This window comes from Aedes aegypti, chromosome 1, assembly GCF_002204515.2.
Source record: "Aedes aegypti strain LVP_AGWG chromosome 1, AaegL5.0 Primary Assembly, whole genome shotgun sequence".
NCBI classification, from domain to species: domain Eukaryota; kingdom Metazoa; phylum Arthropoda; class Insecta; order Diptera; family Culicidae; genus Aedes; species Aedes aegypti.
Genome location: NC_035107.1, coordinates 101,199,107 through 101,219,938, shown reverse-complemented (window position 1 = coordinate 101,219,938; position 20,832 = coordinate 101,199,107). Strand labels below are relative to the sequence as shown.

The 20,832-nt window shown below is 37.3% G+C and overlaps 1 protein-coding gene across 2 annotated transcripts in view; it reads left to right on the top strand.

The window, feature by feature from the left end:
- The window catches only part of LOC5574573 (corticotropin-releasing factor-binding protein), an 87,418-nt gene that overhangs the window by 65,252 nt on the left and 1,334 nt on the right, over nucleotides 1-20,832 (top strand). For both annotated transcript variants that reach the window (XM_021843839.1, XM_021843846.1), the window contains exons 4-5: nucleotides 12,674-13,114; nucleotides 14,110-14,261. In XM_021843839.1, coding sequence (XP_021699531.1) covers nucleotides 12,674-13,114; nucleotides 14,110-14,261 — 593 coding nt within the window. The remainder of the gene's footprint in view (nucleotides 1-12,673; nucleotides 13,115-14,109; nucleotides 14,262-20,832) is intronic.

Below are 20,832 nucleotides of genomic sequence, written 5' to 3'. Positions count from 1 at the left end.
TTCACCCTAGATCATAGAAAATTGATAAAAATGCTTTACCTAATATGTTTTTATGTGTTTTTCTCAACCAAATCGATAAAATCGTATAAAAACGTTTTTCGCTGTTTTCGTTGCAATTTTGTGCGATTTTCAATGTCATTTTTCAGGTCGATAAATAACTAAATTTCTGAAACTATTGCTGAGAGCCAACTTGTGCACTGTCATAGTTTGTATTACGTGCAAAACATATGTTAAATTTGCCCTCAAAAAGCTTATTGAACGACCTAAACTTTAATCAACTCTGGGGGCAAAACGCCCACCCCTATTTCATAACACCAAAACAGCCGTTTGAATTCAAATTCTACCAAATGTAATGCCACGTTGAAGTTACGCAAAAATTGGAACCTTACAAATGCACATTTTTTGCATCAGCATGTATACTATTATTGAACAATAACATCTGAATAAACGCCCGGATGTATGCAACCTATAAACAAGCATGATTGTGTGCGTACGTTTACAGCATGGCTAACGCCGGACTGAAGCGGGGCATTTTACCCCGCAAAACAATACAGTTAAGCAAGCATTTTTTAAAACTTAATTTATAAACCCCAGAATAGTTAAAATGGATAGCTGTTTCTACTATTGGGTAGAAAACATGTTTGTCTATCCGACCATAATTAAAAAAGAGCATTAAATAACGTTTTTCACATCTAAAATCGCTGTTCTCCTTAACGTGGGCAAACTACCCCCAGTCCCCTTACTGTTGGTTCAGTCTCGGAAATCTCGTCAGTGGGAAAGGGACAGATCAAGGATCATCTGAATGTTTTCATTGACGTTTTTTATAGAAAAATACTATGTATTTGGCGTTTAAAATTTGATTGCCGATAATAGCCAAATGGTGCTGAAGCCGTAAGTCTCCTTATGTATAAATCACTGCGGAACACGATTTGGTCTCAAAAACCAAAATACCATTATTTACTTAGTTAAGGGTTACTGAATCTATCGCCATTTTCAGAAATATCATAGTAGGGTGCAGAGCTACTTGGCCACTTCCATGATTCACTTTGGCTTGGGGTTTTTTTCTCGGCCGAATGGTCTGAAACTTTGCCCTAAGAAGCGCTTTAGTACGACACATATTGTGGCCAAATATTAAATCTGTAGCTTCCATAAAACCCCACTGCCTAAGTAAATCAAAAGTGCCAAGAATAAGATCCGGTTTCCTACGTCTAGTTTTTGAGATATTGGCTGTTGAAAATGCTAAATTGGACTATTTCAGCCAACTTGCATGCAAGTTTTCCAGCTTGTAGGGCAACTTATTTGCTTAATTTGCATCAGAACTAAAACGTACAAATGACGCGTAACACTTACTTACATTACATACCATCAAAGTTCATAATACTTCCGATACCCAAACGTTATTTATTGTGGGTTTAAAATAGTATTGAATTTTTTATATAAAAGTAACGAAAAATTTTGTAAGGAGACTGCAAGCATGTTTAAAAAATTGATTTGATCCAAATTAAATCGTACATTATCAGCCAAATTATATCTGAAATGAAAGTAAAAGCATAGATAATTATCCGTAATTAACGTCACTAGATGCTATATACCTCTGCATCTCCACAAAGGTTACTGGAAGAAATATTTATAAATTGGGAGGATCAAGGTACCGAATTCTCAATCATTCTCACGATAATGGATTTCTCCCTCACAACAATTTTCAGCGAAAAAGTTGCCTCGCACACCTCCACAGCTGTGAGAAGTTTGTTTTCTCTTTCTCCTATCCATGGAGATCTTTTCCTGTATCAACCACCACGAGCAGCAGTTGCTTTTGTGCACCAAATTAACCACTGCTTTGCTCATGTTTATGTGGTAACATGGTTAGCGTGCACGCATCGCGATTCTAGGTTCAAATCCAGTCGCCGGCACCAGTTTTTGTTCTTCCACATAGTGATAATGGGCTACATGCATGCCCTGATTCGCTACTCGTCACATAGTAACGCACATGCGCTAGTGTCTATTAGGCCGTCCCTTATTTTTCGAAAATGCAAAATACTATAAGTTCGTCATTGCAAAGTGCTCGTTTTGGTAAGAAAAAAATGAGGTGAAAATTTGAAGTCTGTACGTGGCCGCTAAGTGGTCCCCCAACGGCCCTGAAGGTATCGGGTGTAAATGACCCCGTGCGCAAAATTGCGCTCGCTGTTCTAGTGTACGCAATATGAGTACGAAAAGCTACTAGTAACAAATTGATAATCAGCATAGAATTTTAAGTAAAATTATATTTTATACTGTGGATATCATCATAACACTTCGCGCTGACATAAAATTCAGAACTATAAAGGGATCTTTCAAATATTACGTAACGCAACAGGCGGAGAGAGGGGGACTTCCGTATTGTTACGGTCCATACAAAAATTTTAAATTTTGCCTACAGAAGCTGTTACGTGGAGGAAGGAGGGGGTTTATAATTTGCAAATTTTACGTTACGTAATATCTGAACCATTCCAAAGAAAACAAAATTCTATGCCGATTATCTACGCGGTAAAATAAAAAATATTTGTATGGCGAAATGCATCTAACGAATTATTTCTCAAAATTGGGAACTATTTTCGAAAAAAAATTTAGTACCGATTGTACGTAATGATGATGACTATCACGCCTACCAAATATTTTTTTCGAATGCATTAACTTACCTTCTTTACTAATCTTCTATTAACAAGATATTTGAAGTTAGATGCCTTTCCCCCTACACAATAAAATGAGAAAACTTCTGCTGATCAAGTGTGGACATGAGCAAAGCAGGTAATCCATTCTCGGGAGAAGTTGGTGAGTCGGAAATCAAAATGATTTTATTTTAGGCTTAAGCATTGACACATAACACGCATATAAGAAAAGTGTTTCTTGACTTTTGAAACTTTGTATTTTTCAACCTATCACAAAAGAAGAGCTTGGTGGTATTAAAATAATTTCAAATCTTTTTTTCCGTTTATTACACGGAAAATAAAAAAAAATATCATAAAAAATAAAATATAAAGTCATATTTTTTAAAGTACCATAAAAATTTGATTTTTTACTATTGCTTAAAAACAGTAACTAGGCTTTAAGAAAAAATGAAAAAGGATAGTAATGTTCAAAAATAAAAATCATAAAAATCAAAAAACCAAAATTCGTAGATTTGCGAATACAAATAAATCATTGCCCAAAACGTGTTTAGAACGATTTTATATAACTTAAAATGGTATTTTGATCGAAAATAAAAAATTGGGTGTTAGAGGGTTAGTTATATAAATTCAACTTGCACGCCTTTCGTTGCATTTTACAGATCAAACATGTGCTGTGTGTCGGTGCTGTCTCCCTCTTTCTCACGAGCCAATTGAAAACAGGGCGCACAGTAAAAGTCAAACGTTTTATGGCATGCTTAGGATCATTCAAATTCTCCCGCCACCTTCTTTTGTCATTCGTTTGACACATCAGACCTATCAACACAATGTCCAATAGTCTTATGGTAGTCCTATATACTCCACATCGCTATCAACATGTCCGATCGGCTGGAGTATCTCGATTGTTCAGTTGCGTCGAAACCGCGGAGCAGCAATAGTCCATTTTACGAGACGTTTTTGACACAGCTGATCGCTTATTCTATTATTAATAAAATTTTGACAGGAGGTGGAGTCGTAACGTGTGAAAGTAACAGCAATATCAACAGTGTTATCGTTTCGTAAAATGGATTATAATTATTTGGATAAGATATCAATCCAAAACTTTTTTTTTCAGGAAAAAGGTCTTTTTAGTAAAATTGATAAATTTATAAATGTTTCTGCGTGAATGGATCTAGGTTAGTTGTTCAACTTTGTCTTGATATCAACTTTTCATCTTATTACTGGGCTAAGATATAAGAGAATAAATTTGCCCAATAGCGCTTTCTTAAAAGCAAATTTCTAACATATATTTTTTTGTGTGAACTTTGTCGAAGACACCAATGCTGTATCTCGTCACTGGCCTGGGATATAAGCGAATAAAATATTTGGCCTCTAACGCAATGTAGGGGATGTTTTCAGAACTAAGGAAAGTTCATTTTATAAAGTGGACACCTTGTTTATGTTATATTGCTTTATCCTTTTATCATTGATTAGTGAAATCATAATCAGTTTTCTGTGCATCGTTCAACTACCATTCTACGATGTTATACACATTGAAGATCAAACAAAATGCTTCTGGTTGAAGGACCTAATTGTTTTTCCAAAAATCCCTAAGGAAAACTGTTCTTCAAAATAAACATTATTTTCAGCATAACGAAGAACCTCATTTTTATAAACACGTATTATGAAGGTTAAGCTTCAAACTCATCAACAATATGCAACCAAGCTTTGACATTAGGTCACTCTAGTAATTTATCCATTTATACCCAAATTTGCTGAATTACCATCCCTTTACTACCAGTAATCTAGTAGAGCGAAAAGTGTGTTTAAAATTGGTTTACATTTTTGAAGAAAGTTTATTTGTATAATAGTGAGCTTAATTGTGAGTTCAAGCCGCATTTATTTTACTGTTTATGGTCGTTTTTTTGGAAAATCTCATACTTTTCAAAACATTTACGCATATTGACCGGTCTACAGCAATTTGTTAATATTTTTCTACAAACATTTTGATCAGTAATCTTGAATTTAACATAATATGAAAACAATACATGTTGTACAACAAAATCGATTTCATTACAATCAACAATCAACAGACGCTCTTCGGGATCAGTAGCATCCTTAATGTGTAAGTAGTGGTGCTCTCATCATTATAATCAACAATAACGGCGCCGGCTGCGTCCGAATGCAGGTCAATTTGGGATAGAAGGGAAATGTTCACGTGTTACTTGCTTTATGGAACCGAGGAGTCCTCTGCACTTCCACAAGTAAACACTGGGAGTTTAGATATTGGGGAGGGATTCGTTTTGGTAAACGATTAATATATAATTTGAAATGAATGCGCCTAACCGGATTCGCGATATTACTCGATAAACGCATTGAACGCCGAACAAGTGTTCGTCACTCACCCCCATAGGAGCAAGCGACAAAATCAAATGATCAAAGGATTAAATGGACAAATTGATGTGAAGTTTTGCGAAAAAGTTAAACGTCTTCTCGATGAGAATCGAACTCAAGATTCCCTGATCTCTAGTTAGGGCGCGTTACCCCTACGTCACGAGAGGACTCATGGACGCAGAAGTTAACCTGAATTCGATTTCAGCTCAATAATCACGTGGTCATTTTTCGCAAAGTTCACCTCATTCGGAAGAATTAGATGCCCATCCATCCAAACACAACGCTTTCTATTTATATCCAATGCCTTGCCTGAGAGCGCATTATTTTTACGTAGTGAAATACCACACATCACTCGCCACCGCCGTGTAACTTTTTCACAAAACTTTACACCAATTTGTCCATTTAATTCAATTGGAAAGTATATGTAATGTTTAGCTTTTCGGTAGTTGTTAAACTTCCACTCGGTTGGTTAGCCGTAAACCAAGATTCATAATTAATTAAAAACAAGTATAAAGAACAGCCTATTTTAAAAAGAAGGCAAAATTTATGATTAAACCAACAGAATTTTGGACGCCAAAAATAATTGCGGCATAATAAAACAAAGAGACATCAACAATTGCGTTCAGAATCATCGAAGTGATCGGTTCCCCGAGTGCCAGCTCGTTGAACGACCCTCCTCCCCGAAAAGTGGTGCAGTTTCAATAGGTGCTCTAATTGTCTTCAATGGCAAGATAGTGAACGAGAAAGAACGATAAGCAATCAAAAGAAGAAGGTATTTTGTCATTCTCGACTACACAAATGTTACCAAAAATGCTGAGGACGGTAAAACTCGAAATAACTGCCAATTAAATAAAGAAGGATGCATATTAGATTGCCGGTTCATTTACCACCCTTAAATGTATAAAGTTATGACAATTATGAGTGCTAAAATTTTTTCGGCGAAATGGGCTAATCGGAGAAACGGGATATTCGGGGAACTGGCATTTGGAGAACTGGCGTTCTGGAAAAGCTGTCTTAAACCACCGGTGGGGCAAGAGTTCGAATCTAGTGTGGAGCAAAAGTTCACTGACTCAAACACAACATATCGATACTTTAAGGTGAAGATGCGTCGAAGCCAAACCTTAAATTTTCAAGAGCACAAATCTAGAGAACCAGACAGAGGTTTGAGTTGGAAAGTTAATCGATGGGTCACACGCTGGTGGTGACCAATCGATTAACTTTTCAGCTTTAACGGTAGTTTTGTTCTCGAGATTTGTGCTCTTGAAAATTTGAGGTTTGGCTTCGATGCATCTTCACCTTAATGACAGGCATACTTTATACCCGCCTTAAACTTATGTTTACAGAAAAATACACACTCAATTTTCATCAAAAAACTGCCCGAAACAGAGTTAATTGCAATAAACCTAAAAATCGCAGTTTTTCGCAAAACAAACTGAAAATCCGAAATTTTGGAGACTATTTTCGCACGATCAGGCAAATTTCGCTAAATTTTAAGGTGAAGATGAATCGAAGCCAAACCTCAAATTTTCAAGAGCACGGATCTGGAGAACCAAACATCCGTTTAAGCTGAAAATTTAATCGATTGGTCACTCGCTGGTGGTGACCAATCGATTAAGTTTTCAGCTCAAACGGGTGTTCGGTTCTCCAGATCCGTGCTCTTGAAAATTTGAGGTTTGGCTTCGATTCATCTTCACCTTAAGATAATATAAGGATTTTAGGCAATTTTCTAATTTCTACATGATTTTATATATGGGTCGAACTTTTGCCCCGCTGATTCGAACTTTTGCCCCACTATGGGTTAAAATTTGTTTGAAAGCATTTATGCAAAAACTAATACACGTCAAACCATCTTTATGATAGGCCTAGAATTGCCCTTAAAGGATGAATAAGCGTTAGTTAAGCTTTTGATTGCCATCTGTTCTTAAATAGTTATTTATACAACAAGTTGCAAAATGATGATTATTTCAGCACGAGTTGTATAAATACAACGAGTGCTGAAAAAACGAGTTTTGCAACGAGTTGCATACAACATCTTTTGCTATTTCGGAAAATGCCGTTTAAGCTGGATGAACTCTAAAAGCACAAACAAACATTTCAAGAGAACCCATATGGGCATACAGTCATGCGTAGTTTCAATGGACCGATGCACGAGTTCACTATTTGACGTTTGAGCGATGTCGTGTTATTTACGTGACCATGGCAACGAGTGAATTCGGCACCGCTCAAACGTCAAATTAGTGAACTCGTGCATTATTCCATACAGTACTACCCATGAATGTCACAACTTTTCTTGCTCCCATCGGTATCTTCTTCTTCTTGGCATTACGTCCTCACTGGGACAAAGCCTGCTTCTTAGCTTAGTGTTCTTATGAGCACTTCCACAGTTATTAACTGCGAGCTTTCTTTGCCATTTGTTGCCATTTTTGCATTCGTATATCGTGTGGCAGGCGCGATGATAGAGTAAGGTGGGGCAAAAGTTCAACCTTAGTGATATAATCAAAGTTTCTTAGAAAACAATAGCAGTTGAAACAAAACAAATACCATACAGTAAACCTGCAACATATTGACTATAATTTTGCTGAACAAACTAATTACCCATTTTTAGTTATAACAGTTTCAAAAATGATTGTCTTATGCCCATCGGTATCATGCAGATCTATATTCCCTGTTGGAGGAAAGAACAGGTACGGCAGTACAGACAATAGCTAACTACAAATGCTGGACGATTCGATATATTGTCTTTGATCCGATCCCACATCAGAATCGCCAGCCTGTGCCGAAACCGCAGGACCAGGAACGGATATAGATGAGTTTATTCTACGACTAGCGAGAGTGAGAATTGTCAGTCTCGACTCGAGTGAAGCGACTCGCCCTGTAAATTAAATAGAAAGTCACTTCACTCGAATCGAAAATTTTCACCTCGCTATACGATACCGACAATTCTCACCGCACGCCAGTCGTGGAATAAACCCATCTATATCCCATTTGATTAACCCGTGAAATTTGATTAACTGAGTGAAAGCAAAAATACTAAAACCCTCACCGCTCAGCGAATACTTAACGGATTCAAATAATTTTTTGTCAGTATACTGGCCCACATATCTAGTTCCTAAAAGTGGTCGAAGGATCTCGGGAATGTTCTTGTAGTCAGAGATATTCAGGTGGATTACTGGGTCAGGTCGGGTAAAAAAGGCTATTTTTGGGACACGCTAAGTTGTCTTTATTTATTTGCAATGGCAATCATTTTTATTTGCATAAATTATTAAGACCTGATATTCAACATTATAAATGAGCAGGTAAGCACCATTTAGCATGTACTGGATGTGGCCACTCGGGCTTAATGCCCTAAAGAACCGGCTATAGATTTGTTGGATACTAAACTGTTTCAATTCTCTAACAGTAGATATCAAACATAATTATTTACTGGATTACGTTCCCATGGGCTTAACATATATGTTTAGATACGAATTAGCAACTTTGTCTTGAATTTGAGACATTCTGGGGACCCAAAATGGTTATTTCAAGGATCAAATATATGGCGGACACAAGGTTATTCAATTCAATCGTTTCTCAAAAGGCTTACGCAGATGCGGTTTTTTCTAAAATTCCTTGATATAGTGGGCACATTATGGCCGATTCAGGAAATTATCTTTAACTTGAAATTTGCCTACAGCCAGGGGCACAGAAGAACAGCACCCTTTTCAGCCGATCTGACCCAGTAACCCACCTGAATAACTTCGGACACATGAACATTCCCGACATCCTTTGGCCACTTTTAGAAACCAGATATGTGTGCCAGTATTCTGACATTTCTGACAATTTAGTTATTTTTCTTTCACTCAGGCCTATACGGGTTAACATTAGTCGCCTCACGCCATCCGAGGTGAGAACGACTCGTCTCGACTCGCACGCCGCGCAGAGAAAGCACATACGACATGAAGTGACTGGGTTATTCGGTTGACGGTTTTTTGGTAGGCAGTACTGAAAAATGCTACATTTCAGCATTGTTTCTTTCTAAAGGAAAAGTAGGCCAGTATTTCGATCAACTTCTCAATAAAAAGTTGATTGATTTGCTACGGAATTGTAAAAATCGCCAGAGTTAGATGTTTTATAGCTGAACAAAAGTGTGTGGAGGCAATGAACAGCTTTTGTTCAAACGAAGGCTAATTTGAATTAGTTAGAAAAGCGTTTATTCAGCATCAAATTGTTACCTGGGGTAATCAGTTGCGACTTCGGGTAGCTTGAGTCGTTCCAGATTGTACAGTGGCGGGCATCGGTACCGAATGTTGTTCGCAATTTAAAGTCTTTGTCGCACTTTAACCATCACAGGGTAGTGTTCAATGTTTATCAATGCAGTATCAATGTATGCGCTGCGATAGCTTCTGACGTCGATAATGTCCGAGAACTTCCATCAATCAAAACGTAAACGCTTTGCGATCCACTCTGTCCTCCTGACCAACCTGAGCGTTGAATAGAAGCTCTGACTACGCCCATGCTCGACACTAAAGAAGTATGTAAATCACAGATGAAATAGGCGTATCTGTCGCAAGAAAAGCAAAATATTAAATTCAACGCAATTTGTTCGTCTTAATAGTAGTTTATATTTTTTTCTTTTTCAAAGCGATAGAACTCAATTGTTTTTCATATATATTCCAATAATACTTTCAAATAGTGAAAGTGTACTGACAATCAAGTATTAGTAACTTTTATAGTGCATCAATAAACCCACGCTCAGTTTTTCAGTTTGTGCCACGTGACTTCGTTAATTTATGCCGTGGTAATCATTTTCATCCCTCTTTATTTATTTATATCTTTCATCTTCTTGTCATTACGTCCCAATTGGGGCATAGCTTAGCGTTCTTTGTGCACTTCCACACTTATTACCGTAGAGCTTTTTTATGAAAGTTGGTATTTTTGGTAACATATAATATGAGGTAGGTACGACAATACTTGTTGTCCAAGATATATCAACTATAAGCAAACACAGTTAGATTTTTTTTTACGGATTCCTGTGAAATTTTACCGAAATCTCAACAGCTGAACATTCGGTAAAAATTCACCGAACAGTATGTGAAATCGTTGAACAAAATCATAAAGAAAAACACGAAAATGGTCCTATCGAGAATCGAACTCTCGACCTTTTGATCAGGAAGCAGGCTTGTTACCACTAGAGTAAAGTGGGGCAAAAGTTCGAGTGGGGCAAGAGTTTCTTTTTAAGATTTCTAGCTCAAATCAAATCAAAACTTAGAAATGTCATGGTGATTCGAATGCTATTCAAGCAAGAGACTTTCACTCCAAATATCATAAAAATCAATTGAGATTTGGAAAAGTTATGGCTATTTGTTGTTTTTCGACGTAAATATTGTAATATTTGGTCAAACTTTCGATGCATGGAACCAAATGAAGATAAAATATTCTTCAATATTTTATGTAAGGGCGTTTCTAGGCCTATCATAAGGATGCTTTGACGTGTATTAGTTTTTCCATAAATAGTTGGAATCAATTTTTCGCCTGTAGCGGGGCAAAAGTTCGAATCTGCGGGGCAAAAGTTCGACCCATGTATAAACCCACGGAAATTTTTCCAAATTTCCTGAAATCTACATATTATCTTCAAATTTAGCGAAATTTGCCTGGTCGTGCGAAAAATGTCACAAAACTTTTACATTTTCACTTAGTTTTGCGAAAAACTGCTTTTTTTTTTGGTTTATTACAATTAACCCTGTTTTGGTCATTTTTTGATGAAAATTTTGTGTATTTTTCGGCAAACATAAGTTTAGGGCTGGTATAAAGTATGCCTGGCATAAAAGTATTGATATTTTGTGCTTTAGCCAACGAACTTTTGCCCCACACTAGATTCGAACTTTTGCCCCACCGGTGGGGCAAAAGTTCGTTTAAGACAATCAATTTTGAAACTGTTATAACTAAAAATGGGTAAATATTTTGACACAAGTTTGTTCAGCAAAAAGATAGCCAATATGTTGAAGGTTCGCTGTATGGTATTTGTTTTGTTTCATCTGCTATTATTTTCCTGGAAACTTTGATTATACCACTAAGGTCGAACTTTTGCCCCACCTTACTCTACACCAACCTACACTGCTGATAAGAGGTGTGCAAAAAGTGGAACAAAAGGAGCCTATGCCTGCTAGGGCGGTTGTTAAATGATTTCACAGAAGTTCGGTGAAAATAATGCTTTCACCGAACTGTTCGTTGGTATTTTACAGAATTGCGGAACATTTGTTTTTTTTTTCACGGCTTTTGGCGGTAAAATAAATAGTAGATTTCACAGATTTTGTCGGTAAAATACTAGATTTCACATGAAAATCTGTATTTTTGTAGTTTACAGTTCATATTCGGTGATTTATTTCACAGTATACTGCAATTTATTCTAAGTGTGAACCCAGGAAACTCCTGCAATCGAACCTAGACGTCATCGACATGGTTTCAATTTACTGCGGACCTTACCACAAGGCTATAGAAGACCCATCAATTTTACCCACTTCAGATCAAAGCCTCGTTATCCATCGTGTCTACCTACCCGACAAAGACCTGTCTTATTTTGTCAACATTAGACCCTGTCGGCCAATCCCGTCAGCCGGGTATTTTATTGCATCGTCCTGTCTACTTTTTTCGAATCTTCTGACCGTTCCTCACAAGACACATGCAACAGTTCGCTGAAAATAAAAAAAAACGCAGACGTGTCTTCCAACGTGACGGGAAAGTCTCGCGCCGTACTTCCTGAATGGCAACCGGAAGAAATTATGCGTCAGGTCAGCTTTTATTACATCATATCGCTATTCTTTCCTGCAGGTTTGCAGACGCCTTTCAACGTTGGGCTGACTGTTGAAAGTCGGATATATGCCAAAAAGGACTCGCACTTGGCAGAACATTTATTACTGCAATATTTTCCCCGGGTAATCCTTAAGTGGGTGCGACGACAGTCAAACACACGGATGCCGTAATGCATTTCATACGACAAAAACGTGCACTGTACTGGAATGATTTTCACTACAGTCGTAAAATTGGATTTGAATAAATTTTACTGCTGGCTAAATTTGGATCGCGCTGAAGGCGGGTCCTCAGCAGACAATAACTCAGATAAGCATCATCACCGGTGACAAGTGTTTCATTCACTGATGTCACTCACATTGATTCAATTAAAGCCCGTTTTGACACTCAGATTTGCTGGTAGTTTAAATGCTTTACGTTGTTACTGATGTTGCTTTTAGTGTGCTTTAATCATCATTGATAGCATCGTCATTAGATGAACTTTGATATTAGTTTATCCGTGCAAACTGATTTTTTTTTTCTAAAATATAGAAAACACAGAACAGGATATTTTTAAAATAAAGCATTTGTCGTCTGAAATCAAGATGTGGAACTTTGGTACTAAATCTGAGTTCCGGCACAACGTTCGACCTTTTCATAAATATCTTATTTGGCTTCCGATAGTTTTAACTTTGGGCCTTCCTTAGCCGAGTGGTGTCGCTACCAGCCTTTTACGCAAAAAGAGTTATTATTCCACCTAGGAAATTGATGTGGGAACTTCTGTAACACACAACTGCCACATTATAACTTTCCTGGCCTGCTTCTGACGGGCACTTGATTTACCGCAAACGTCTTATTTTCCGAAATCACTTATCACTGTTTCGCCTCCACAGATTGCATGCACGTGACATCCGAGGAGGGTGAGTTTTTCTTCAAGCGCACGGCTCCAATCGTCGCAACGCCCCAGCATGGCCGATTGGTGGATGTTATGAGCATGGCACCCGTTATGGAAGTGTGTGGCATATACTTTGTCACCGATCCGGACAAGCTGGTGGAAGTCACCGTCAAGAGGATGGATATCAATTGCGACACGGGTGGCCTGATGTCCTTCGTCGACGGTTGGGAACTGAATGGGATGTACTTTCCCACCGAGTACGATCACCCGAAGAGCATGGACCAACGGATCAACGAGTTCTGCAACGATCCCAAGATGTGGCCGTTTAGTCCGGTGCGGAAGGCGTTCCGGTCCAGTCAGAATGCAGCCCTGGTGCAGTATCGAATACCGATTAGTGGCTCGTTTACGGTATCGGTGCGGTATTTGCACAATCCCGATCGTGAGTATTGGATGTGGGTCATTTTATAACAAGTGTCCACAGCACGTGTAATCAATCTTTGATTTCAATCAAATGTTTATTCACATGATTTATGTTAAATGCCGACGGTTTCCATGATTTTGATTACCTTGTACAAATTATACACGCAGAGAAAAAGATTGTTCATTCAACCAATTGGTGGGTCAAACTCGACAAATATGTTTGTCATTTCTGGGCTAACACACATTTATGTTGAAATCATTCCCATAATATTTGTCGATTGTACAATCGTGATTGCTAATGCTAAGCTTTCAGAAAAATGGTGCATTAAGAGAAAATCGATAATCTGGCAACACTTGTGTCAACTTTCATCAATCTCTATTAAATGTTTGGTTCTTAATTAGGTCAGAATATTTTAACTTTGCATTGATCAATAAATCCTTCATCGAAGTATATGATTGCTTGTAATGTTATAAGCAAAATTTGGAATTTTTCATTTTAAAACTTTATTTCTCAAGGTTGGCTCAAAACAACTCGAAGATTGAAGTGTTTTCGACGAGAAAATGTCTGATAAACACGATGAAATCATTTTTTTAAAATAAGGAAATACTCATTTGACGAAAAATTGATTTAATGTTTTCAAATAGAAAATTAGTACACTTGGCAACACTGTATTTAAAATGTATTTGTGAATGGACTCCTCAAACAATTTCCATAAAAAAAATTCTGAAGGTTTTTTTTTCTCTATGTCTATAACTTGAAGAAGGTAAGCAAAACCATCGTTTTCTTTCAAGTTTGCAATCAAGGGCAGTAGTTCGATGGACCAAGCGCACTCCAACAGGCATAAATATTTGGCTATTCACAAATACTACGTTAATGAATATTTGACCCAAATTTGGTTGAGATAAGTGATGATCGATTACACTTGCACTTTCAGGTGGACACTTGGTATGGAATGACCGAAATGTATTTTGACTATTCAATTGCTCTGATAACATATATTTTTATTGTTACAGCTTGCAATATAATGGCGGAAGGTGTTGCACCGTATTATACCCTTCGGAATCGTGGTGCGTTTAGGAATTGCTCATTGACGGCTGTTTTCCCTGCGGTGATGTCGGTCGTAGGCGTTGACGTTGGTGGGCGGAAGGATGGCGTCAATTATGATGTAAGTCTATTTGTGGTTTGAAACAACACTTTTTCTGACAAATGTATCTTTAAACGGGGAACTTACAACACTGTTGAAGCCATTTGGAGGATAAATTGTGGAATTTAGTGGAACCAAAAGAAATCTGTGATCCTAATCGCCACGTAAAAATACTACTTGGTATTTATTTTATCGAATTATAAAGATTGGACTCGGAAAAAAATGCGACGCTTTATTTTGTGTGTAATTTTACTTTGCGTGGGTAAAAATTAATGAAATTTTGTGTAATACTAGTTCAGAGTGTTATGTTCATATGTGTAAAATTTGATCGCTATGTATAAAGTAGTTTTCAAAATGCATTCGAAAAGAAGAGCTACGCCAGCAAATCTTGAGCGCGTTGATCGATAATCCTCATCAGTCACACAGATGGATCAGCAAAAGGCTTGGAATCCACAATTCCACCGTGTTACGCGTTGTGAAGATGTTCCAGGAGACAAAAACTATCGAGCGGCCCGCTGGAAGCGGCCGAAAACCGAAAACGGAATACCCAGAGAAGGCGCGGAAGATAAAGCAGTACTTTAAGAACAGCCCGAACCTTTCCACCCGATACGTGGACAGAATGGTCAAATCGTCGAGAAGTGGTTCAAGCAACAGGTTATGAAGCGGGCTGGGCTACGAGTTTTTAAGGTCAAGAAGGCGCCAAACTGGAATGACAAGCAAAACACGGTGGCCAAATTGCGTGCGCGGAAGCTGTACCGTGAGTGACCAGGCTGTCTCATTATGGACGAAGAGACATACATCAAGGCGGACACCAAACAAATCCCCGTCCTCGAGTTAATTGTCAGTACGTCCCGCATGGAGGATCTGGAAAAGTGCCGGAAGAGAAAGTTGGACGAATTCGCAAAGAAGTACCTGTTTTGGCAGGCGATCTGCGAGTGCAGACGGTATAGCAAGCCGTTCGTTACAACCGGTAACATAAACGGGCAGATTTATCGAGAGGAATGCTTGCAGAAGCGCTTGCTGCCCTTCCCCCGTTCTCACCGTGGTCTCACGCTGTGCTGACCGGATCTCGCTTCGTGCCTGCAATGGATTGGTCGCCAATGATTTCGGAAGCACGTGTCACCAAAAATTTCAAAAAAGGGGTTTTCCACAAATTCTACTAAAAAATTTCTGAGAATTCTCTCTAAGCTTTTTTTAAGGATTCCTCTAGCGATGTCTCTGAATTTTCTCCAGCAATAATTCCAAAGATTCCTCCTGAAATCTGTGAAAGGAAGCTTACACTCCTTCAGAGATTCCAGCAATGCTTTCTTCCGAAATTTCTATCCAGGAATTCCTCAAACGATTCTTTTAGTTACTCTTCCTGGGATTTCTTCCAAGAATTTCTCTGAACATTATTGAAGGATTTCTTCAGAGCATCAGGGAATCTGACAGGTTTGTTCAAGCTATTTCTTCTATGATTCTGTAGAATTTTTTCCTTGGGTTTTCTCATAAAAAGGTCCCTTCCATTGGCGTCAATTTGGAGGGCAAAGACGGTCTTAGCCACTCTAGAAAAGTTGAAGCTTCGCCCTTGAAAAGTTAAACATTCATGCTATGTATGTACCTTGCTAAGATTTTTTTTTTACAAAATGTGTCTTGCTCCCTCTGGATACGCTAATGGTTCCTTCATATATAGTATTGGAAAAAAATTAGCATCTTTTTAGATTTTCCAAACAAAATTACCAACTTTGGTAAACTATATCTCAGTTATATATGGACCGATTTGAATGAAATTTTCACAGAACATCAGACACAACTTGAATTTTGACATATATTTTTGAGCGATTTTTTCAATCACGAGTTTAAAAGCAATAACAGTTTGACTAAAGTCAATATTTTGAAGATATTTTATAATTTACGTAACAAAGTACATTTAAGGAATATCTTCAAGGTATATTCTGAAAATTTGTAGATTTTGACGAGATAAACAAGTTTGCTGAAAACAGTTTTTGTGTAGTGCTATTAGATTTTGAGACAAAGTTTTGCATTTCTCTCCGAAAATTTCACTATAGTTAAATTGTTATTACATTCAAACTCTTGGTTGTAAATTTTGTTCAAAAATATATGTTTAAATTCTAATTATTCCTGATGTTCGGTGAAAATTTCATTCGAATTGGTCCATAAATAACTGAGATATAGCCTACCAAAGTTGGTCATTTTGTATGGAAAATCGAAAAAGTTGTAAATGTTTTGTCCAATACTGAATTCATCCAGGAATATCTGGAGGGATACTTCTTAAAATTTCTCCAGGGATGTCTGCAGTTATTTTTCCTGAGATTATGTCAAAAATTCCTTTGATTGTTTCCGAAATTTCTCCAGATTTTTTGTCTTTGATTTAACCAAGATTTTGTTCTCTGATTGTTCAGAGAATTCTTTCTCTATGGTTCACCCAGAAATTCTTCAAATGTCTCAATGCAACAAGGCTTGCTCCAGTGTTTTTTTTCAGTGGCCAATTATGTAGGAGTTAATGGGGGGGGAGATGGGGTTTAAGATTTCTTACGCGCCATACAATGTATTTATAACTGTGCTACAAAAACTGTTCCCATGGGGAAGGGGAGGACTTAAAACTCCCGAAAATTGTCTTACGTGATTAATGAACAGTCCCTTATAGTATTGGGTGCCAACATCGTTCGATAGATTTTGATGAAATTTTCTGGAAAAATCTCATACGAGTTATATTTATGATTCAAGCCTTAATAATTTCGAACTCGGTGATGGTGTTGAACTTAGGTCCAAATTTTTTGGGGTATCTATGGTATTTCATCACGAAAATTATAAGGGAAGTGCAAGAAACCTTGTTCGAAAAAATTTAAAAATTAAGTAACACAATCTTGACAGAATGTATCATCTGCTTCAATTTTTAGACTAGGTAGGAACCCTTGAGGGACATTTTCAAAATATCAAGCACTGATACCTTTCGACGGCTAAAAATTTATGATTTTCCACTAAGAAGTGAATTATGAAGAGATTCTAATCATTTTCGGACATTCTGTGACAGGTTCCGCCAAATGCCCACTTTCGGGACCTCTTGGCAGTTCCTTGGCAACCCTTCAAATTTAACTCTTAGTCAGTGAGTCAATTGTCACCCAACACGCAGCAACAAATGCATTGTCATATCCTATTCTTATTGCAAAAATTTTATTCCGCAACAAGAGCTTATCACCACTTGAACAGAACATGACAATTATCGCTCACCACGTGCTTCGCATTGCAATTTTTGAGAACTTTCTCTGTGTTGATAAAAATTGCCACATTATCGAACAGCATCCAGAAAACAAATTTGGTTTCGTGTTTAAACTAACTGATCAATCACGAGTCGAAAAATTTGCAATAATGTTGCGCACTGTGGATGTCATGAAAATTTTGTTTTTGATTGTTTCTCAATCCGCAAAAGTTGGGACAAATGGTTGTGAGCGAGCTTGTTTTGTTGTTTGTTTTTAGTCTGTTTTGATGACAATTTGTTCACTGCTCCAAAAACAGAATGCGAAATTTGCAATGCATGAATCAAAAATACTACTTATTTATGATTGCGAAGTTACAAAATATTGAATTTTCGAGGTTGGTATCTAGTACTGTAAAGGTTAATTTAGATAGTCTTCCAGTAAATACCCCAGATTTTTTTTTGACAGATTCGTTTAGATTATTCTAAAAACTCATAAATAAACAGAACTTCTTCCCTTTGAGGTTCCACCAGGGGCCTGCCCAAAAACTTCTGCAGGAATTGCTCCACGGCAATCAGGATGAAGTTGTTGGTGGAATCCATGGAAAAGCTCTTAATGAAGTCCTGAAATAAATCTCAAGGAATCTCTGAAAAAATCGTTAAGAGTCCTTAGAAGTTTTTTTTTTGCAGAAATCCATGGAAAATTAATAATTCATCATTAATTTTCCATGGATTTCCGCAAAAAAAAAAGATTTCCTGTAGAAATTCCTTAGGAAAATACTGGATGTGCACATTGAGGAATCTGAGCGAGAGTTCCTGCAAGTTTTCTAGTATAATTTTCAAGGATTCTAGAATATTCTAGGATTTTCGGGAAGAATCAATGCAGGGATCTCTGCAAATTACTTTAAAAATCTGAGGAGATCTATTTAAAGAATGCTTAAATGAAAAACATCATTGAAGTGATTTAAGAACTCTTCAACGAGGAATAAATAAAGAAAACCCTGGAAATTAATTGGATTCATCCCAACGAAATTTCTGGCAAAAATCATGAAAAAATGTCTGAAATGATTCCTTAGAAACTTACAGCAAATAATGTATGGAGCCATGGAGGTTAACACTAAAGAAATCTTTGGATGATCCCGTCGAAGAAGTCATGTAGAATCTATTGGAGGAATTTTTAGGGAAATACATCGTATATTGATTTGAGTAAGTTATCCATCAATCTCTTTAAACTTCTTAAAGAGTTCCTGTATAACTTTCAAAGAAGAAGTTCGCTATAAAAATTCGTTAAGAGTTGAAGGACGTAGAATATCTCATGATTCTCTTATGCTAGGAGGTTGATGTTTGCGTCATAATTGTTCAGCAGATAAAGTGCTACTTTTGGTAGAAAAATAATGATACATTCTAGGCCATCTAGGCACTAGGGCGGCATCCACAAATTACGTAACGCTCTAGGGGGAGGGGGAGTAGGCTCAAGCGTTACGGCTCATACAAGAATTTGAAAGTTTTCATACAAATAAATGGACGCTGCCTAGTATCAAATTTTCTATTAATTTCTTTATCTATAATTCCTGGTAAGTTGGTGTTTAGACAAAGTAGTTCGGGCGACCAATATCTGTCTGATAAAATTGAGGGGTCTATTTTATAAGTCGAGTCGATCAAAAAAGAATCGACTGGAGTCACTGTCGACCAAAATTTTCGCTGAAAATGGCTCTTTCACTCGAGTTTTTCGACAGTTGTCCCTCTATGTGACTGAATTACTATGCCATTTGACGGGTGACATCTAAAATATACCTGCTTACTTTGATCGACAATGATTACAGATGTGTCACATGAATCTGCTCGATTTACAAAATAGACCCCTGATTCAAATTTTGGATCTAGATAGATTCTCTATTGCATGAACCTGATAGGCTAGTAGGTAAGTATCTTTGACAAATATGATAGATGCTAGCTAAATGCTGCTTTTCTATATTTTTAAGAACATCTCTATCTCAGGATCCTAATTAGCCAGAATGTCGATGCCTTAGAAATAAAAGTTAAGATGACAACAAACTTTCTTATCGTAATAAAATTGAATCATGTTTTGTATGCTGGATGGCCTGATAATTTTGAAGAATTAAACACAATTAAATAAGCATAATTTACGCTAGTTCGCAAAACGAAAATGCTTCTATAATTTTAGTATGGGGGGACTGGGGGTAGTTTGCCCACGTTAAGGAATACAGCGATTTTGAATGTGATAAACATTATTTTATGCTCTTTTTTAATTATGGTCGGATAAACAATCATGTTTTCTTTCAAATAGTAGAAACAGCTATCCATTTAAGCTTTTCTGGGGTTTATAAATTAATTTAAAAAAAAATGCTTGCTTAACTGCATATGTATTGTTTTGCGGGGTAAAATGCCTTGCTTCAGTCCAAGCTGTAAATGTACGCACACAATCATGCTTGTTCATAGGTTGCAAACATTCGGGCGTTTGTTCAGATGTTATTGTTTAATAATAGTATACATTTTGATGCGAAAAATGTACATTTGTAAGGTTCCAATTTGTGCGTAACTTCAACCAAGGGTGGAACTGGCGGCTCTTTACTGCTATCCCAACTTGTCGCTGGTTCTTAAAAGTAAACAACCATACAAAATTCCGACCAAACAATGGTGAAGGCGTAATCAATTTTCTAGAAAACATCAATTTTGGGAATTAAGCCAAATTTGCTAATTAAATTGCAAACAGCGCATTGCAGTACCACGTAGCAAATAACTGCTTGCAAACAATATCTTTCTAGCGCATTGATTACCCGGAATTTTGCGAATAATATTTGTTACTTTTCCGCGTTAAGCCTTAAAACTGGTTCTGGACTTAGGTTGGCGGCTTTTCAATTTTACTCCCATTTGACAGTCGCCCTCCACCCTTGACTTCAACGTGGCATTACGTTTGGTAGAATTTGAATTCAAACGGCTGTTTTGGTGTTATGAAATAGGGGTGGGCGTTTTGCCCCCAGAGTTGATTAAAGTTTAGGTCCTTCGATAAGCGTTTTGAAGACAAATTTAACATATATTTTGCGTGTTATACAAACTATGACAGTGCACAAGTTGGCTCTCGGCAATAGTTTCAAAAATTTTGTTATATATCGACCCATAAAATGACCTTGAAAATCGCACGAAATTGCAACGAAAACAGCGAAAAACGTTTCTATACTTTTTTAACGATTTTCTTGAGAAAAACACATAAAAATATATTAGAAGAAGCATTTTTATCCATTTTCTATGACCTAGGGTGAAAAAAAGCATTCTAAAACACATCGTTCGTCCAAACCGAGGGTGGCGCGTTTTGCGCCCTATGGGCATATTACCCCCAGTTCCCCTAAGTGTAATGGACCAATGCACGCGTTCATT